This window comes from Cucurbita pepo, chromosome 4 (genome assembly GCF_057944985.1).
Source record: "Cucurbita pepo subsp. pepo isolate OVF chromosome 4, ASM5794498v1, whole genome shotgun sequence".
Classification (NCBI taxonomy): Eukaryota; Viridiplantae; Streptophyta; class Magnoliopsida; order Cucurbitales; family Cucurbitaceae; genus Cucurbita; species Cucurbita pepo.
Genome location: NC_141801.1, coordinates 7540083 through 7562282, shown reverse-complemented (window position 1 = coordinate 7562282; position 22200 = coordinate 7540083). Strand labels below are relative to the sequence as shown.

At 34.3% G+C, this 22200-nt stretch overlaps 1 protein-coding gene and 1 non-coding gene across 3 annotated transcripts; one reads left to right on the top strand and one right to left on the bottom strand.

Annotated features, from left to right (window-relative positions):
- Window positions 1-720: 720 nt before the first annotated feature.
- On the top strand, window positions 721-18596 carry LOC111792859 (transcription factor IIIB 60 kDa subunit). Of its 2 annotated transcripts, XM_023674464.2 has the most exons (20): window positions 721-880; window positions 1232-1320; window positions 1465-1546; window positions 1737-1812; window positions 1942-2027; window positions 2121-2197; window positions 2665-2721; window positions 2816-2928; window positions 3659-3753; window positions 3839-3925; window positions 6972-7052; window positions 8078-8251; window positions 8342-8497; window positions 9580-9655; window positions 9924-9994; window positions 12925-13005; window positions 13154-13291; window positions 16622-16711; window positions 17033-17086; window positions 18107-18596. In XM_023674464.2, exons 2-20 carry the CDS (start codon window positions 1259-1261, stop codon window positions 18332-18334), a joined length of 1884 nt encoding a protein of 627 aa, XP_023530232.2. In that variant the 5' UTR covers window positions 721-880; window positions 1232-1258; the 3' UTR covers window positions 18335-18596. The 2 variants fall into 2 exon arrangements, with proteins under 2 accessions (XP_023530232.2, XP_086979367.1); XM_087123241.1 differs by lacking the exons at window positions 1737-1812; window positions 1942-2027; window positions 2121-2197.
- Window positions 18597-19682: 1086 nt separating this feature from the next.
- TRNAG-GCC (transfer RNA glycine (anticodon GCC)) lies at window positions 19683-19753 on the bottom strand. The gene has a single exon. It is a non-coding gene; the product is annotated as a tRNA-Gly (tRNA).
- Window positions 19754-22200: the final 2447 nt, after the last annotated feature.

Genomic DNA, 22200 nt, shown 5'->3' with positions numbered 1-22200 from the left:
CGTGGATGAATGTAATTCAGATCTCAAATTGAGACGTTTCCCCTAGAAATCCGAGCATCGTATTTGCCATTTCTAAGTTGCAAGCAATTCTTGTGGTAGAATTGCACCCGAGCCATTCAATCAAGCCTTGATTAAGTTCGATTGTGGAGTGACTCAATTTAGAACAAGGTTTTCAAATCTTGTTTCTAGATCTTCGATCAATTTAATTCTAGCATTATCTCTTGGTTTATGTGAATTTTGTATAAGGAAGTGTTAAGTACTTGAGTTCTTTGCTTCAACAAAAGCTTGGATCGTTGGGTTGAGGATTAGGGTTGACTTATCACGTCTAGTTTCTCATAAAGGAGCATGTCATCGAAGAGTTTACAACATTCATTTTTTAGCGCAAGCAAAGCAGGAGCTCGGATATTGTTACTATCAAGAGAGTTTGTAAGACCGCGACTAATCTGGAAAGGAACGAATGGGGTCTTCAACTAGGTTAAAGTCGTACGAGGTAGCCGTAGGAGAGAAGACAAAGACAAAGTGAAAGAACTCTTTTCAACAAAGAAGGCCAAAACCACACATGCAAGTTCGGTTGCATATGGTTTGTCCCTCGCCAACTTGGTGAAGCTACTTCGCTCCTTGCTCGTCGATCGAAGAAATATTATAATTTGGTTTTATTTATTATTTATTTTTATTTTTATTTTTATTTTTATTTTTATCTCTTTTACAAAAGAAAAAAAAAAGAAAAAGAAAAAAAAGAAAAAAGAAAACAAGCTGAATCCCACCGCCACCGGCACGCCACTCTGATTTCTTTCTTCTCTTCCTATCTCCCTTTCTGCTGCAACCTCCGCCGCTACTACGCCCATCCTCCGTCTTCTGCCCTCCCTCGCTCGCCGTCGAGGTTTTCTCCGATCGAATATCTTTTCTTTTCATTCTTCTGTTTTGTTTCTTTGACTCAACCAACTTGAATCAGCTTTTTCTTTCTACTTTTTGTTGACTCATCAGTTACGACATACTTTTCCTATTTTTTCATTTCAAATTTCGCTTTGTGTTCCTATGCCAATTTTTATTTTTACTGGAATTTTCTGTTTGAACTCACGTGCCAAGTTCGATTCTCATTTCCGTATGGTGTTCAAAACTAATTGCGTACTTTTTTTTTTTTCTTTCTAATTCGACTTAAAGGAACTTCATATTTTCTTTGTTATTTTCCTAATTGTTTTGGTGTTTGTACTGAGGCGTTTTGAATTTGCAGACCATTGTTCAGTGACACACTACAAACATGGTGTGGTGCAGTAATTGCGTAAAAAGTGTTGCTGGGTCTCGAGATGAAGCTGGTTTCCTGTCAGTATTTAGTTTTAAAATATAATCTACGACAATTTGAGAACTTGAAAAGATTGATTCTCTCTGTTGCTTGGGCTTATGATTCACTATACATTCCTAGCTTTCTGATTTTTCTTTCTTGGTTTTTGGATCTCTGTTTGATAGATATTGTGATATGTGTGGGAAGGTATTGGATTTTTACAATTTCTCTCAAGATCCCACTTTTACAAAGGATTCTGGAGGGCAGGTACTTCAATTCTAGTTGTTTCGCTAGAGTCCCTTTAGTCTTCATCTTTCCTAATTCGATTTTGTTTCGCTGTTAATGTTGTAATATATAATGTTGCATTGTTATTATGCATCAAAATTGTCGATCCTCCCCTCTTGGACATCGTGGCATTGCTGAAATATTCCTATTTGATGTTTGAATGAATTTGCAGAGTCAATTGTCAGGAAATTTTGTTAGATCTATTCAGAGTAATTTTTCTGCTTCACGGGAAAGGACACTGAATAGAGGTTTGCTTTATGATTTACTCTCTCTTGTTATGAAAAACTTGTGTTATACTTGTTTTCTTAAACACTATAAACTACAAAGTTTGTTCAAAATTAGGCAAGTATATTTTTAACAATTTTATCATATATCAGCTTTTGAAGATATGAGATACATGAGGAATGGTTTAAATATGGGCGAGAGTGATGAAATAATTCGTGTAGCTGGGGCATTTTATAGAGTAAGTTTCTTTGTTTGAGCCCTATGTGTGGGATGTTTATATGTATATATTTTGATTTCATTGATATTTCATCATCTTTAAATTGCACTGAAGATTGCTTTAGAGAGAAATTTTACGAGGGGACGCAATACAGAGTTTGTGCAGGCTGCTTGCCTTTACATTGCTTGTCGGTAGGAGATTTCCCCTTCCCTGAATTACAATTATTCAAACTGATTGTATATTTTCTTTTTTTGTTGCATTGAGTGATGATTTAGATTTGGTAGCATAAGGCCATTCAAGTGATTTCTTAGAAACTAATTTCTCATGACCTCCCCTAGAAGCTTTTCAGGAAATGAAAAGGCTATCCTTATGTACGATATAATCTCATTTGGGACCATTTGAACTACTATGATTTGTTTGATTGGTTTCCACAAAAAGTTATTTTTTTTTTCCCGTAGTTATGGGCTTCATGATGCTGTGTTTGGGAAAACATCTTGGAGTAATTCTATGGAGACCTTTCCCATGTTCATGAACACTCAGTGTTTCTTAAGTCTCCCTGTAGATGTGCCTGCACATTTGCATGTATTTTGGACGTGGACCAAAAATTTGTTGAATGATGTATGATGCACTAATATTAAACTTGTACTTTGTTTTGTAGGGAAAAGAATAAGCCATATCTTCTAATTGACTTTTCAAATTATTTGAGGATAAATGTGTAAGGGTTTCTTTTCCTTCACTTTATACCTTTTGATTTGTGAATCTTTAAGTTTTATATATTAGTAGTTTTATGCGTCTGAAGTTGTTTGCAGCTATGTGTTGGGTGCTGTATTTTTGCAACTTTGTAAAGTGCTTAGACTTGAAGAGCACCCTATTGTTCAAAAGCCGGTTGATCCTTCCCTCTTTATTGATAAATATACTCAATGTAAGTATTTCATATCACTTGAGTTGCAAGTTTTTTTTTTTTCTTTTGATGAACTGAATTTTCATTGAGAAAAGTTGATTACAAGTAAAACTGACTTTTCTTGTGCTGTTCATGAAGAAGGACATTAAAAAAGAAGCATGCAACCTAATAAATAGAAGAAGCTATTGAATGTATGAAGTAAATGAGCAATTGTAAACCTATACTAGGAAATAATCACAATTGAAAAAAAGGAGGTTAGAATTGAGTAAATAGCGAGAGAATCGGCTACCTTGCATGTGTGGACCAGTTCTTTCAGTACCTCCCTCGGATTGGATTGTATGTATAGATTAAACACAATTTGATTTCAATTCTTCCAATTTTGGACTCGATAGGCGTTACTGGACATCTTTGGATATAGAACATTTTGCAGTAATGGTATGAAATTACAAAGGGGAAGACCCAATCCAAGGGAGTTACACAAAACCTGTTCAATTGGACAAAAGAGATGAAAAACTGTAATGATGTGATAGAGGAGAAAATTTACAAGTGATGGCCGGGGTGACCATGCTTTTAAAAAGCATATCAAAAGATAATCATAAAAAGAAGTCATGTGTGCCCAATGTGTTGGTGTCCTACATTTTTCCCCCAGAAATTAACTTGTTGTCATGCTATGCATATTCAAGTCCTGTGTTAGTGCTTTGTAGGTTTAACATTTTGAATATTACGGTCTGATGAACAATATTGTTCCTAGGCTTGCTTGGAGGAATGAAGGACGATGGAATGAAAAAGGAGGTCTCCAGAACTGCATTGAAGATTATAACCAGCATGAAGCGTGATTGGATGCAGGTCTGGTATGGGAACTACCGTATTTTCTATCGACTTCATGTTGGTTCTTTTTGAAGTTGATTTTGAATTCAAAAGATTCTTGCAGACAGGAAGAAAGCCCAGTGGCCTATGTGGTGCGGCTTTATACATATCTGCACTTTCTCATGGTGCCAAGTGTACCAAGTCAGATATTGTAAGTAGTGTTGATTTTTCTCTTGTAGTAAGTTTGAAATTAGAATGTTGATATTTTCCTTTTGTACTTATTTTTTATAAGGAACGTTGTTTTTCTACATAATGATTACCAAGTAGACTGTTCTCTTTTCTTTTTCTTTTTCTTTATCTATTGTTGTAGTATTAATGAATATGCATTTTTACCTATTGTTGTAGTACTTTCTAGTTCAATTGTCTAGGATCCATATCAATCTATATTCATTTTATATTTCAACAATTTGTTAGATGTTGAAATTGAGTGTCAAAGTTAGGGCGTACGCAACATTTTAGGAAAGTTAGATTTATTATGCTCCCAAAAGTTTAGGGGTTAATTAGAGTAGTTTCCTTTTTGTGTACAAAGTAAATTTTTAGTTGAGAATACTGTGAACAATATTTTCTCCTAAAACTTGATGGTAGTAGAGCCAAACCCTAGTCGTAATAAACCCTAGATGCTATAAATTCTAGTTGTTGGTCATCATCTCTCACCGACACAACCTTGTTTCGGCAACTCCTTCATCGTCAACACCATCCTAGTTGTCACTCATTATAACTCGGTTGGGCTTCAACTTCATTTCTCTCTTCTTCGTGCTCGTTCACCCACCAGCTTTCTACATTGGAGCCATCACCTTCGTTCACTAGTCATCGTTCATTATCTGCATGGAATCTTTGATTGTCAACTTTTGTCACCATTTGCATGCGCATTGCGATCATAGTTCACTGAAACCTTTGTTTGGGGTTTGTTCTTCAGACACTATGTGGGTTTAGTGCTTCCGTTGAAGTTGCTGCCATTAGACACTTGCCATCAGACACCTTGCCACCACAGTCAGCAACTCATTGCCGTCAGCACCTGATTGGGAGAGGCAATTCTCATTGTCACAAACCTGCTAAATCTTATGCCTTATATTCATAACTAGGCTACTCCTCACAAGGTCTTCCTTCAAATTTTTTCTCATCCTTGATTTGGTCCCAAACATCTTTGGGTGCAACACCTTCGTTCATATCCATTCCCAACATTGTAGCAAATTAGAACCTTCAAGCACACAAATGCATATTCGTGGGATGCTCAACCAATCAACGAGGCTTCAAATGTCACTCTCCTACGAAACGAGCATATGTTTCAGCAATGGATGCTGCTTTCATCGAAGATATTCCATTTTACTCTAAAATTGATCATAAGGGGAGGGTGTGAGTGATAATCAGGTTTGGACCTCCTTACTTGAAACTTTGCTAGAGTTGTTCATTTCATGTAATCCTTAGATGATTCCTTCACCTAGCACTCCCGTTTCTCTAATTGATACTCCTATTGTTAGGATCGCACAACAACGCACACGCTCGATCTAGATGATCACAAAGAGAAGGATAGAGAGAATTGCAAGGAGAACTCTGGCTAAAAGGATTTTTTATTGATGACTTCAGGCATGTACAACAAGAGAGTACAGAGAATAGAAAGTACATTTCAAAGCTTTACTAGACGGGATATATATATGGTTCAGTCTACTAAATATAGCTTTACCAGATTTAACCATCTACTATATATAGCTATGTACCATATATAGCTTTACCGGATATAGCTTCACCATATATGGCTTTACCAAATATAGCTTTACCGGATATAGCCATTGACCAAGCTATAAATACAGGGAGCAGACTCCATAACTCAACACCTATCATATTTCTCCAAGCTCGAGGAGAGGTCTCTTCTCAAATACCCATTATAAAGATTCCTTAGATCGCTAGTGGAAGACTCATCCCTTATCCAAGGAGAAACAAACAAGTTGAGAAGATAGGTCTCAAATTAAACAACCTCCCAAGAGTTTGAAATGGTTTTAAATTCTACCAAACAATCCATCAGTAGGGATAAAGGTGAGTTGGATGATACAGTGATTCCTCACGTTGATGATTTAGACTTGCCAATTGTAGTGAGGAAGGGGTTAAAGTTGTACCATGCACCCAATTGGAAACTGTGTCATATGATAGTTTATTCGATTCTTATTGAGCTTTTGTTTCTATTGTTGATAGTGTTCATGTACCAGCCAAAATCCATGAAGCTCTAAAGCATCCCAGATAGAGAAAAGAAGCAAAAGACAAGATTGACGCACTTAAAAAGAACGACACATGAACAGCGACAGATTTGCCTAGTGGAAAGTGAATGGTGGGATGTAGGTAGATTTTTACGCTGAAGTATAAAGTAGATGGGAGTTTCAAAAGATTCAAGGCTAGACTTGTTGCCAGAGAATTCTCTCGATTCTTTGGGATTCACTATTAGGAGACATTGCGCTGGTAGCTAAACTCAACATTATAAAAATCATCTTATCTCTAGCGGCCAATCTTGATTGGGGGTCTTCAGCACTTAGGACATCAAAAATGTCTTGAATGATGTTTTGGAAGAACACGGATATTCCCCTTGGTTATAAATAGAACATTGATCCAACAAAAGTATGCAGATTTGAGAAGTCTCTTTACTGACTTGAGCAATCTCCTCATGCATGGCTCGGTAGATTTACAACTCTTGTTTTTAGCCTTGAATATTCTCAATGCTAGTCAGATCATACTTTGTTCTTGAAGAAGAGACTTCTCAAAACCAAAAACTGTAAATACAATGGTGGTTGAACAAATTAACCACATTAACTAACTAACATATTAACTAATAACAAAGAAAAGCAACTAATAACAAACAGAATAAAATTACCTGAGCTCGGCTTCATAGATAGCCTTGATAAACAAATCAAACTACTATCAACTTTGTTTTTTTTTTACATGCCTTGACTACTGTTATTTCTTCTTTTTGGGGATGGATTATAGATGCAAAAACTTAAGCTATGAGGCAGAGGTGTGTTTAATTTTTTTCAATATATTTCCTATAACATCCCAGTTATATAATACAAATGTTGGATATGCAATTAGTGTCCAAATTATTGTTTACAATCTAATCTCAAGAATAAAATAAGCATAGATTACATTGTTATTTCTTCTGATTTTGATATATCATTTGTGGCTGTCTTATTTATGATCTCATAAATTTGTACCAGATAAAAATTGTGCATATTTGTGATGCAACATTGACAAAGCGGTTAGTGGAGTTCGAGAATACAGAATCTGGGAGCTTAACGGTAACTGATTTACTTTATGAAAGTCGATTACTATCACTGGTATATTGTTTAATACAAGCTATTAGAGATGCTGGCAATGGAATATTTATATTCATCACAAGTTCACTGAGAAGTGTTGTTTTACTGTAACAGAAGCTTGCTATCCTTTTGGCATAAAAGCTTGGATTCTTTGACTTTGTGTAGTTGAGGCTGCTTATATTGGATTGTGGTTGGGAAGAAACTGTTTTCTTTTTGTTGATAAAACTACGTTGTGGATATTCTTGGTGCAACATATATAATTACTATTTCCCAGTTCATGTTAATTTGAGTCTTACTTTTCCTATGTGGTCAAAACAGGATTCTCATCTCTCCTATGCCATTGAAATAGGTTTACTTATTTAGATTTATATTCACACTAAATGGATAGTGAATTATATGTCACAGAAAAAAAATGTATTTGTTGGAGTGTTGAGATAATTAAGTTTACCATAACCCATAAGCTTAAACTATTGGGTTGATTGGTGATTTTATATGGTGTCAGAGCATGAGATATTTAGTCCAAAGCCCTATAATGTCATTTCTTCCCCAATTAATATTGATTTCCACTTGTTGGGCCTTTTATAAATTTTCAAGCTTATGTGTGAGGAGTGTAGGAGTATTGATACACTTAAGTTGATCCTAACTCATAAGTTTAAGCTTTTGGGTTGATTGGTGACTTAACTATTGCTAACTCAACATGATGAAATTTTTAATATGGATTTTTTGTTTGTAATATTTGTTATCCTTACATGGAACAAATGTTCTGATTTTTGTTCAAGCCCTTGCACATTGATCTTGAGGAATATCTTCCATCTGGAAATTCTAGTGTTTGAGAGAGAAGAATTTTAAAGTTGGTTGTATGCCATACATGTTTTTGCTGATGACTGTATAATTTAAAATCACTAGTTTATATTCAAAGGGCGAAGATCTATTCTGCATGCTCCTTAATTTCAACCAGGGAATAAACCTGAGTATTGATAATACTCCATGATTATTTCCTTGTTTAGATGGAGGAATTTATTGTCATGGCAGACAAGGTCAAGGGAAGCAACTCTTCTACTGAGCGCACTGATGGGTCCAAAAATGGCTTGAATACATCGGGTGATGAAGTACTTTGCGTGCATAAGAATGACTGCAAGAAGCCATATGCTCTCGGTCTTTGTAAAAGTTGTTATGATGATGTGAATCTTTCTTTCTTTCTTTTTCTTTTTTGTGCTGAAAATAAGTTATATCTAAATTGCACATTTTTAAGCTCCAGGAAATTTGTGCAGTTTGTTGAGCTTTCTGGAGGACTCGATGGGGGATCAAATCCTCCAGCGTTTCAGTGTGCTGAGAGAGAGAGAATGGCAAAAACAATGGTTGAGGAAGGTGCTAATGACTCTAGTGCTACTGGAAAACTTCCACGGGGGCTAAACCCATGCAACAATGTAATGTTTTCTTCAACAAAGTTCTCCTTTTTTTCCTTTTGGTTTAGGTTTCTTACTAATTGGCATCACAAAAAGTTGTGATGATTTTCTTCTTTGTGAAGAGACGTCGACAGAAATTAGCACTGTTTTGATCCATTCTGAACTCAAAATCTTAAACTTTAGGCAAATAATATTTTTGAAAAATTTGCTGGAATAATTTAATTCTATCTCAATAGGTTTTGAGGCTAAGAACGTTTCAAAGTAGTGTCATTCACTCAAATTTGATAATTTCTTCCTTTTAAAATTGATAGACCATGTGTTAGGCTTATCCTTGAAAGTTTAAAACTACAAAGATTGTCAATGGGGTTTAATTTTAAAATTCCTTGCATTTATTTGCTGCTAGGAGTTGCTAAAATAGGAATTGGTAAGTGTGCGCCAATGGGAGAAGTGTTTATAAATGGTGCCACTCGAAGAAATTTATTGGTAGACTTGTTAACCCACCATTAAGTTTATATCAATATTAAGTGATCCAGGGAATGAGGTAAGTATTGAGGTAAGTCTTGAGGTGGCACGTAAAGGTCTAAGTGAGGCTTGAGTTTCGTAGTTGAATTGGTGGTGTATTTTGGGACTTGTCTGATTTCAGTCATCTGTCATGAATTTGTTGAGAATAATGTCAATTGATCAAGTGATGGATTGTGTCACAGTTGCACTGAAAGAGAGTGGATTGTGCTGCTATTAAAAGTACACAAGAGGCAACATGTGTTATCAAATAGTCTGCTAGTATGAGCTTGATAAGCGCCAAAAAGATGTTTTTTTTTTTTTTTTTTTCTTTCTAATGCGACTGAGGGAGCAGTGGACTAGAAACTGAAGAGTAGCTAGTGAAATTTGGGGTATTATGCTAGAATTACATTAAACAAAATGAAATCTAGTACCAAGTTTCATAACTGTTTTTACTTTAGTTCTGATCTTCAAGTTGTGAATGTAATTTGTATCAGTGGTTATAGAAACAAGGTTCTTTGGTTAGATACAGAAATTGAGATTCTATTTTTATTTACTTTTGTTTTCTTCCCGTTACATCTCTCTTTGATGTGTTTTTTTCATAGACTGATAAAGATTTGGACGGTGCACATGCGGATGCATCAAAAAAAGTTTCTTCTACAGAAGAAGCTGAAAGGAAGGGTAACATGCAAATCCTTTACTTTATGATGCATTAATGGTTGTTGGTTTTCAATTTTATTGATGTACGAGATTTATAATAAAAAGGATGGAAAACCCAAGCCAAATGAGCAGAAGACTTCTCCAATCAGACAAAAGTTAATCAAAGCTATATGTACTAAAAAGAGATGACAATTTACACCAAGAGATAGCTAAGGAAGTCATCAAGAATGGCTGTTGAATATTTCTATTATTCTTTTCTCGTGGTCTGAGTTGCATGATGATGTTTCAGGAGCTCAAAGAGGACTTGACGATGATGCTTCTGATGAATCAGAAAATTGGTCTGATATTGATGATATTGAGGTTTCTTTCTTTCGTTCTTTCTTTTTTGCCAGTTCGTTTCACTATGGATATTTGCATAAAAAGTTGGAAAGAAGTGTACTATAGAATATGGTATTTTTTTCTAGAGGAATGATTCTGTCGATTGTGTCTACTCTAAGTGTATGTTTGGGAAAATTTGAACTTATTATTTATTATCCATTGCATTGACTCAATACCTAGCATTGTATGTGCAATGTAGAAGGCAGTGCAGAAAATGCACCTGTGGTTGTTGGGATATTATAGGTTACTTTATACTTCAATTCTTCCGTTTGGATATCTGGCACATCTCTATTAAGACTTGTCTGCCACTTTACTACTCAGTATAGTTAAAACGCAAGCCTGACTACATGGTCGGGTAATTATCAAAATTTCGGTTAACATTGAAGTTTATCTTGTGTGCAATGTCAAAGAATTGCACGAAAGTCTGTCATTCTTTCTTTAGGAGGTGCAGAAAAAATTCACCTTCATTTGGAGGAGCTTTATTGGTAAATTTTACAAGTTTATCATGCCTACTTCTGCTGCTCTTCATACCTGTGCAGCATTCTTTTCTGTTTCTTTCTCTTTCCTTCAACTGATCTCCTCCCATACTAACCTCATTTCTCCCTCACATTTATTTTTTATTTAAGAAAAGGCAATTCACTAACGAGGTTTGTTAAAAAATCTGGACAAGAAAGCATATTTACAAATGGGAATTCCACACAGCAGAAATCGAAGTGAATGTCCTCATTTTCTCCATGTTGAACCTTTAGTAGTTATACCAATGCAATCCCTTTTTATTCATTTACTGTGAGCATACTGTTCCATTATGCTTATTCTTAGTTAAGCTTCTCAGAGCTTACTTTTTTAGTGAAGAAAAAAGATTTCATTGGTAAATGAAATAAAAGGAGTTGAGCACTCCTAGCCACCACCAAAAGGTGTATTACATAAAGATCCCCATTTAGTGATTAAAGACGAAAGACTATAATCAGAAAAGGGTGTGAACAGTGTCTGAAAATTTGATAATTTATATTACTCCAAAGAGACCAAAAGAGCACCATGTTAAAAGCCAACCATAACAACTTGTTTGGACCATAAAACGAATTATGCACAAAAATCAAAGCTAAGAGATCAAACACATTGTTTGGTAAATCCAAACTCCAACCAAAAGCTTTTAAAGTAGAAGTCCAGTATCCATAAGCAGAAGAACAACCAAAGAGGTGTTCTGGAGTCTCATTGTTAGACAAACACATAACACACCAAGAAGGAGATGAAGAACAATGTGGAATATTGTCGTTGTAGACAATCAACAGTACCAACACCTCCCTTGAAAAAATCTTTATTTTCTTTGGATAATTATCTTTCCAAATAACAGAATAAAGGTTGTTTGAAGTTGGACCAGTCACAGAAAATGCTTATTGTATTTGGATAAACATCTTTCCAAATAACAAAGGTTGTTTGAAGTTGAACCACTAGGTTGAATTAAATCTGCCATTAAAGAACTAACAGTAAAATATTTTGAAGGGTCTAGAGGCCAAATCCAAGAATCATGTAAATTTCTCTAAGTAACCAAGGATAGAAGGTAAAAAGATGAGTGCATTTGAAAATTTCAGCTTCATTGAGATTCCCTCCAAAGGCTATCCCAAACAGTATGTGTTGGATTCATAAAGATGCAATATCATGCTACCTGTTTGATAATTTTTATAACCGTGGTAAGGCAGGAGCTAATTTCTCACCATTTAACCATAAGTGTGCCAAAAAATTGTATGTAGCCCATTTCCAACCCTTTTTTTGAATGAGTACCAATGAGAGCAATGTTGAGACTAATGTGCTTCCAAGGAGACTTTGAAAAGCCCCCTTAAAATAGGAGATGATCATAAACATTCAGCATTCGGTAAGTAATATGTAGCCACAATAAGTTGTCACCAAAGAGCATTTTTCTCATGTAGAAACTGCCATATCCATTTAGCCAAGAGAGCCTCGTTCCATTGTTTTAATTACCAATCCCAAGGCCTCCCTTGTTTGGAAAGTTGAGTTGTCTTCCAGTTTACATTGTGCATTCAAAATATTTTCTAACGAGTCACTTTTGAGGGAAGGTGGAACAATGAGAGGTAGTAGATTGGACAATTAGAGAGTGGTTTGAATAGGAGTATGCCTACCACCTTTAGATATACAGGCATATTTCCAATTGTGTAACTTGTGATGAATCTTCTCAGTGACATGCTTCCAAACAATTGAGCCTTTTGGATTCCCACCCCATGGACATATTTGCTTCCACTCCTAATGGCCTTTCCAGGGCATCGATGATTTTCACCTATGTTCCACTCTTTGCAATCCCTGGAAGCCGTAGCCAGGTAAGATAGGTAGAAGGCTAGGATCCTATTTTGCAACCAAAAAATCCAGCTACTGTTTCCAAGTCCACTGGAGTATTAATGCCCAAAATTTCACTCTATCCAAACTTTTTTAATGATCGACCAATGCATGGCTTTGTGTAGCTTTGGATCTCTGACAAAGGTTCCAAGGAATTAAAGAGTTTTTAAGCAGTACTTTTACGAGAAGCATTTAGTGTCTGCTCGTTGCTGTCTCTCTAACATCTTTATCCTTCCTCTGCTTTTGTTTTTGTCTTTGTTTTTTTCTCCTCTTTTTGTTGGCTTGTTTCCTTATTCTACAAGAATTGAATATTGAGTACCAACAAGCACTCTTGATTTTGAACACTCTCGATTTTGAATATTTTTTCCTCGAGTAAAAAAATAAATAAAGAAACAAAAATGTTTTATCTGGTTGTCTATAATTGTTGAGTGAATAAAGAAGGGTGAAATAAGGGGTTTTCAACTTTGGAGCATGCTTTACATGATTGATCATCTTGAATTTTTCAGTACTCTCTCTTGATTCTAGACTTGATGCATAACCCACTCAAACATCAATATGTTGCATAGGTTGACGGGTATCTTCACAATGAGGAAGAGAAGCATTACAAAAAGATAATTTGGGAAGAGATGAACCGGGAGTATCTTGAGGTTCATATTTTCATTCTATTTTCTTGGTTTTTAGACTTGAGAAAAGTTATCTGAGAAAAAAAGCGACATAACTGGACTATGCGTGTTGTGCTATATTTATTGCCAATTATTCCTTATTGATAACTGAACTCTGTTATACTTTGTATAGGAACAAGCAGCTAAGGACGCAGCAGCTGCTGCTGCAAAGAATGCTTATGAGGCCAATTTTCAAAATTGTTCTGCAGATTTGAAGGCAGCAAAGGATCTTGCAGATGCTGCAGCAGCTGCTGTTGCAAAATCTAGAAAGGTTTCTTTAGTCTTTCTTTTGTATTTCACTTCTGCCATTCACTTATTTAGCTTTACACTCGATGAATTCTTTTAAGTTTTTTAATATAGTAGAGGACATTGCATCTTCTTTCTTTTGTAGTTTTTTTTTTTTTTTTGACAATTTAATTGTGTTCTATTAAATATGTATGTTTACACTTAAGTAAACATCACGTTTTGATTAGTTGTGGCATAAGAATATATTTTTCCTGGAGAAGATGAACAGGGTGAACTGAATTTTTCACGTCAATTGTTTTTATCAGATATTACTAGAATCTTAGTATCTTACTGAAAAAGTGCTGCAATTAATGATATAAACGTGCCACATTTCTCCATAAATTTGGGTGATAGTAGTGGCAAGCTGTTGAATAGATTTTAGTGTCATTTCAAAGGTTTCCGGCATGACATTTCTGATGTCAAGATAATAATACATCTTGTTCTTACTGGCAGCAGATTTTATCTTCATGTGTTTTCATTCTTGATTTTGTATGTTTAGTTCTCTGATTGGTTTCTTTCCATCGATTAAAATGGCCAATTTTTTTCTCTGGTTTTTTCCCTTGCATATTAAGTAAATTCTTCTGATCCTGAAGGAAATCTAGGGACAGCTATTAGGCTAAGGCTTATGGGTCATTTGATGGGAGGCAATCTGGAAAAACTTCTAGACTGCCGGCATGATGAAGTTGTGGCCTCTATGATTTCTGAGGCACCTTCTAGCTTTAGCTAGGAGCTTCTTTTATTTCTAGCTAGCTCTCAAAAATGTGTCTCAGATAGCCAGTGTTCCATTTGAGCTAGGATCAAAATCTTCTTTTGAGTAGGATTGGATTGGCATTGCCATGGTAGAACCTAGTTAGTAAATTGGGTGTACTATTTCCCAATCTTATATGAACCTATCGTCCACTTTTTGTTTTCCTAGAAAGTGATTGAGATTCACTTTTTGTTTTCCTAGAAAGTGATTGAGATTAAAGTGAGTTTCAATCTAGTCGATCAACTAATCCACTCGTAGGGTGGGTTGAGATATCAATCCAATGCACAGCATTGGATCTTTGGTGAAATCTCTAATTATGAGATGGTTAGTTTGGGGATCCTTGAAACTGATCGCTTTTTGTAGAGATTGTGGGTCCCCCTTATGACATATTAAAATAAAGTTCTAGTAAGCGTGACAATATCGTGAGGTGTTCATCCTTGTGCCATAGTGATGCATTTTTTGTATGGGTACATCCGAAACCTTGATCATATCTGATCTGAACTTTTAAGTTTGCTTATTGCTCAATTATCTGATCTTTAGAGGCACATACGAGTATTTATAGGCTTAAAAGTCAAAGCTAACCAACTAACAATGTTCTAACAACTAACAGTCAGCCTCTCAAATGTAGTTAAATCCCTATCAACGGCTGTAACATGGTTAACTAGCTAACGGCTAATTTTCACAAAATAATGGAAACCATTCCAAATCTACTCTTCAGGTCTCTAAAATGAAAAATAGGCTCATAAGCTCAGCCATCTATTCAGATTTTCAACCTTTCCAAATCTACTCTTCATGTCTCTAAAATGAAAAATAGGCTCATAAGCTCTGCCTCTATTCATATTTTCAGCCTTTGGGCATCTACTATCGTCCTAATGCGGGCTGGATCCCTTTCACAGAGAGAAAAATACTAAATAGGATTTGAAGACGCTCTCATTCACACCCAGGACCAGAATGATTATCCCTCCCGATGGGCCTATATCCATTCCTGGATGTCATCGGGTACAGTTCACTTCCCTGCCATTATTGTAACCGTCACCTGTAAGAGGGAAAAGCCAAAATTGACTTGTAGTCTTGTTGAAAAATAGGCTCATGAGCTTATCATTTCCATTATACTTGAAAGACTGCTCTAATATCCCTGAAAATACAGAGATTAATTCAAACATTTTGGAAGAACGTTGTGTTCAACTCCTCACCTCCTCACCAAAGGTACAATAACCTCCTTCACAACCTACCAACTCTTACACTCATTTAGTGATCGCTCTGCTAGGATCAAATGTAACTTTAACCAAAAGTCTCATTAGCTTTTCCGCTACTAAGGATCCTATTTCCTCTTCAATTGTTTATGATATCGAATTTGATGATGCATCTGACGTTACATTTAGTTGATATAGTGATCAATGAATTTTGTGTCAAAGATAAATTTGTAGAAGCATTCAGAAGTCTCTTTTCGGTTGATGATATGATAGAAGGAATTCAGTCGATGTTTCACAATCAACATCATTACTAGCGCAAGATCCTTCAATTGTTTCCAAATTTCATTCCTTAATTGAGGCTTGTTGACTACAACCCGTCATTCACCACAAATTAAGATCTAATTATGTTTCACTTGTCCGTTATGATTGTCCAACAATGAAAAGCCCTTCGTGATATTTCATATGCTTTGGAAGTTCTTTTTGTGTTGCCTTCCTATCTTTTCCGTGTCAACCCTTTTTTATATTCATTTTGAAGTTCAAAGGTTTCATTATTGGAAGATTTTGAGGGGCTTGTATTTGGGTGGTTTGGAGCTTTGTGAAACCTTTTTTGGAAGATTTTGAAGGCTTTTATTTGGGTGGCTGGGAGCTTTGTGCAGTTAGGCGTTTTTTAGTTGGTTCTCCTTTTCAAAATTTGATTATGCTTTTATGGGTTTATGTTTTTGGTTGGCATTGTAACAACATGACTTTCCACACACGTATCGTCTTGTTAGAGCCATCACTTAAGATTAAAGGTTTGGAATTTTAAAACAATGAAAAGATGCCAAAAGGTAATTCAATAAAATCATGCTCGAGTACCTCTTTTAAAGAAATTTTAGAAGACATATAAGTTGACTAAATAGTACAACAACGCTAAATTTATATCAAAAGCTCCATCAAAATTCCCATTACTTAATTTTAGAAGACATGTTGTTCAGTTTCCTTTGGCTACTCCCTCCTTCAGTCTCTTTTGTTCGGAGGTCAATGTTCTTTGCCTCTATTTTGGTGTTTTGGATGGATTATTATTTTTGGTTTTTTCGATGTAGAGAATTTAGTATTATTTGGATTGTTATTTATATACTTTGTAATCCTTCATAGTGTTTCTTTTCATTCTCATGTACAACTTTGCATCTTTTCAGATTTTATTTTTATTTTTATTATTTTTATCATATCAATGAAAAATCCTCTTGATTCTTAAAGAAAAGAACAGATCGTCCAGTCCTTATTTGAGTTCAAGATATATTTTAACCATCACATTCAGTTTCATATGATCTGCTGCAATTCATATGCAAATTAATTATCTATAATTTTTATTTTGATTCATAATTCTAATTTGCAGGAAAGACAACGAAAACGAGCAGCAGAAGCTAAAAATGCCTCTCCTGCGCAAACAGCAGCAGAAGCCACCCGAAAAATGTTAAATAAAAAGGTTCTATTTCAATTCAGGAATTCATTTTTTAGTTTTTAGTTGCAAACAAATCTGATCAGAACACTGATAGACTTTGTTCTGATTGCCGCTTCTTCACTCTGTGGCTGCCGTTTAAGGGTTGGCTCATAGAAAATAATTGGACTAAATTATTGTTTATTTTGTACTGGTATATGCATTTTTATTATGTGTACTTATTTTAAGTTGACGTCGAAACTATTTTTTTTCCATTTTTTCAAGTTGACATCTAATATTCTTCACTGAACATTGTATTAGTCATTATAGTGATTGTAACAGGTGTTTTCTTTGGTTATTTCTATGCAGAGACTCAGCTCAAAAATCAACTACGATGTGCTGGAGAAACTTTTTGACGAATCTGTATGTTTCCATTCCACCTCTTTATTTCATTAATAACCAATACATTCATACATACAATATATGTTGTCTGTGAAGTCTGCCAACATGGGATCTTCTACTGTACCATTCATTCAATTACCAAAAATCAAGAAAAAAATAACTATTATAAGAAGGAAGAGCATAAAAGCATCTCCCAAATTTACATCAGAAGAGTTGTGAAATTTTTAGTTCTCTTGCCAATCGAACTGCACATAAAGCTTGATATTAGCTTTAATTGTGTCTATCCATGAGAGTTTCGGCTTTGCCTCTAAACTTAATGCCACAAAGAAGCTGAACAATTTTTGCTACATTAGTCCATCACTGATGAAAGATTGGAACCTTGAAATATCATCTGCTGAAGATTTTGTATGTACGAACAATGGAAGAATAAATGATCTTGTTCTTCACTTGTTTTTATACACTCAGGAACGAATTGAAAGCTGCAATGCTTCCAGAGGCATTTTTCTTTTCAACTTTTTTATTGTATGTTCACTCATGTTGTGGAACGAATAACAATGTCTACCTTTCTTGAAGATTTTGACTTAGAGCAATCTTTTAACAAAGCCTTGGAAATCTTAGGTGAATTGTTGAGATTCCTCACCCAGAGTTGCGCTGAAAAGTTCCTGTTGAATCCATCTTCTAAATCGTCCTCCCTTGCCTGCAGCTTAGAAACCTCCAACATTGTTAATAAACAGACAAACCTCCTAATTTCCTTATTGCTGGCCTTCAAACCTGAAAATTTTGGAAAAATTTGCACTAAAGAAGGCAAATTTTCTATCACAAGACTTATCATTTGTGAGAATATATATTCAAACTAATTTTCCTTGCTTTTGTCAACCAAAATATATTTCTTTTTCCGACTTTTAAGAATTGTTCCTATAAATTCATCAAAAGCTCATAAAAGATTAAGCTCTCTTTTCAGGTTTTTTTGGCAATGGATTTCTGTCTTCATTCAAATCCATGTTTGTATTCATAGATATTATAATGTGATCTACATTGCAGGGTGGTACTGATCCTTTGTCGAAAAAGAAACGTGAGGAACAGACTGGACAAACGGACAGGGCGCAGAATATGAGCAAAGAATTTGAATCCACAGAGCACAAAGAGAGTGAGTTAGAGCAGGAAGATGATTATGATGGTGAGGGAACATATGGTTCTGGTCTCTATTATGAGAATATGGATGAAGCACAGAACTACGAACAAGATTATGGCTATGATGAATATGATTGATACCGATATCTCGGATTCAACTTCAGTCATACAAGATTGTAAGCTAGTGTATGTTGTCATTAGTTATAGCTGATCTTAATGTATTTTGCTGCCTTGTATTTATATGAACATGATTTTGCTGTCCCACTTGGTCAATGCAGCCGTTTGATTAAATCAGGAGTTCAAAGAATGTCTAAATGATGTACATGTAGAAGAAAAAAATGTTGTTCATTGTGTTTTTGGGCATTAACGTTGAAGTTTATCAATGAATCAGATTGTATCACATAGCACTAATTTTATAGTGAATCCCGGTTCGATACTGACCGTGAAGCGACCTAAAGTACTTCGATACTTATTATAGTTTGTATATTTTGCGTTTATTGTAATTTGGTTTTAAATGTGTAGGGTGTATCATGATGGAAATTGTTGAGAAATACTCCATTTTGATCACTTTCCCACTGCATTTTGGTGTTGTTTCTTTATATCATTTTGGTAAGAGTGAGTTTAATCTTTATAGCTAATCATAGACATTTGACTGTATCAGAAGAATAGTATATATCAATAAACTATTCACTATGGCGTGAAAATGACGAAAAAGGTTGATAGAACAGGTCATAGGATGACTCCAGTGTCTTCATGCTTGTAAATGCTTTCATTTTAATTTGTTTTGTATTAGGAAACTTCTGAATTAACAGTTCTTTTCTTAATAAAGTATTTAGTGTGGATTTTTGTTGTGTTTTCCAATTTCTTTAAGAAAAAAAAAAAAAAAGGTACGTTGGATAGAGTTGGCAGATTTTAGAGATTTTTTTTTTTTTTTTTTTTTTTTTTTTTTTTTTTAAATTATAAAAGTCTTATTTTTAATTTGTGATACTGATCTGTATGTGTGAAAAAAAAAAAAAAAAAAAAAAAAAGTTGGGTTGTCGAATTTAAAAATTCATAGACTTAGAACATAACCAAATCAAAATCTCAAGAATTTTACCTAAAACTTATCCAAAAATATAATTATTTGTAAACATAATTTTTTTTTTGGGCTGCTAGATAGTTAGAATTGTAATATTTTACTTCTAAATAAGCATTTAATAATATAACAAAATTATCATTAATGTAATTATAACAATCAGGTTCTAAATATTCTTTTTGGCATTTTAATTAAAAAATTAAATATTGTATACCAGATGATTTTTTTTTTTCTTTTTTTTTGTAATTATTTATTCATTTAGGATAAAATTTTAAAAAAAAAAAAAAATATATATATATATATATGTATTTTTTAAAGACACTATATGTCATCTTGAAGATCGGACGGACGTGATTGAACCCAATCAGTCGCTCAAAGTGAAAAAAAATTCATTATGGCGTGAGAAAAAATTGCACCAGCCGGGAATCGAACCCGGGTCTGTACCGTGGCAGGGTACTATTCTACCACTAGACCACTGGTGCTGATGTTTACTTACGTTTATCTTTTTATATGTAATAAATAAACTATACAATTAGCTACAAACAACTATATAGTGGATTATGAGCCATACTTTGTATATGATTTATTTATATAAAATCATAAATAAATCATATGAAAAGTTCATAAGCTGCTACAATGATCATAAATAATTCGACACATAAAACTTGAAACTATAAAGGAATGACGCTTACTTATCGCTACTTTGAAGATAATTATTCCTTGTCTTAGCGTAGAATATAATAATTAATTCTAAAAGAACAACTTTAAACTACGAATCTAGCTGACTTCTTTAATATTTGTCCTCCGCTCAAAGTCAAATATACTCCCGCCTTACATTTTCAAGAGAATCGAAAGTTCAAATTTTTTATCTATAAATATACTCATCTTCCAGAAAGTTCAACTCAATTTGAGTCATTATTATTATTATTTTGGTGTAGGATATAATGTCTTTATGTGTCGGTTAAGTCGAGCTAGACAATCCTAATTTAAGTAGGTCATGTGCAAGTAGTGTTTTTAATATTTATCTTTTTCGAATATAATGTTTTAAGTAAAAACAATATTGTGGTGTGAGACCAGGCTCTAATATTTTTATGTTTTTAGTGTTTTCACTTTAATTTGTAACATATTAAGAACGTGTGAAATGGTGTATTGATCAGATTTTTTTGGTTCGGGGTGTAAGATTGAAAAAAAATAACTTGAAAATTTAGCACAAAAAACAAGAATCTTGAATGCACATCCATCTCATAACTTTGAAAGAGGTTTACAACCAACTTTCCATTTAAACATATTGGTTATGGTCAGATGAGGTAGAGAATATAATCTTCGTCTTCAGCCCCATTTAGTTAACGGAGAGAAATCTCTTCATGTTCCCTCCCAAATTATCCATTTAAATGGGGATTCTCTACTCCATTTGAAGTGGATCTCCACCAAGTTCTAATCTCATAAGTTAAATAGACATCTCTAATTATTTTTAATGTGTATTTGTTCTAATGAAAGAAGAGATTGCTAGTAACTTCTCAAAAGAAAATTTTGCACATAACTCGTAATTCTACAAACATATCAATATATGTATTCATAAACCTATCAACATAAGACTTCTCTCAGCAGAAATACTCCTAATAAAAATGAATAACTTTGAACTTGAATTACCAATAACTTGCACTAAATTTGACAAACTAAATCCTCAATTGTGAGAATGATACCTGTAATTCTATTGTAGTAAAACTTTGACACAGACACTTCAGATTAGACTAATTTTTCCACGTGACCTTTTTGTTCCTTTTGGTTTTGAGATGGCTACACTACTAACGTTTCACCAAAAACTCCATAAAATCAATCATGACATGATATTTGAAAACCTATCACTCATATTATACCTATGGTCTTTATGACAAGCATTAACTCTTAATTCAGATAACTATAGTTTACTCATTCATCCATAGAGTAGACTACTTAAATTGACACTTCCTTAGACTTCTCTTCATCCTATTGAAATTTATAATACAACTCCAACCTACTTGGCTCACCTACAAGTTCTTTGACTATTGACATAACTTCGACAATGTCAATACCCACCTGAAAATATGGAAAATGCTAGCTTTACATTATCTATCATAGTAAAGTATACATGTTATAAAGATGAATGTCTAACTTTCTCTGACAAACGAGGTAACGTCAACATCTAATTAATGAACTTACTCTATGAGGACAATCCTTTTTCATGTGCTCAGACTGTCTGCATTCCCAACTACCTTTCTTTTGCACAAAGTCCTTTTTTGTCAATTTCTAGCTATCAAGGCTGAGTGCTCCCATGAAGTACGATTTTTCTTCATCTCATAATCAAATTTCATGCACATTTGCAAGAGAGAATTTAGTCTCTTAATTTATGACTCATGCTGGACTTCTTAGAACCTCTACTAGCGCTATCATTGGACCACCATCATCGTTTTAACTCTTTAAAAGTATCATCCCTCGTTTCCCTTCAAGGCCTTGTGCAACACAAATTTTATATTAGAACATCCTTCTACTTGCACTTGCCACAAATCAAAGTTCAACTTCCTATAAAATGGCTCTGACTAATAAACCTTTGACATATCTACTTCACTTCACTCCTAGCTAATTTCAAAAGGTAAATATCTCACATTATTTCCAATACCATAACTTGTTCCTAGAAATTCTTTATGATGTGGAAATTTAGCGAATGTTACCATCACTAAGCATACGCATAAATCAAGAATGTTCTAATACTTGGTAACTGAAAATTTTCACTTCTTTATTATCTTAAAAAAAAAACATATAATGGCATTTGACAGACCTTGGTTCCTTCATTGTAAAGATGGGTTGTAATATAGCTTTAGTTCCTAGAGTGTCAATTCTTCCAGCAGCTCCTGCAGAAACAACCACAAAATAACCTCCACAATCTGATAAG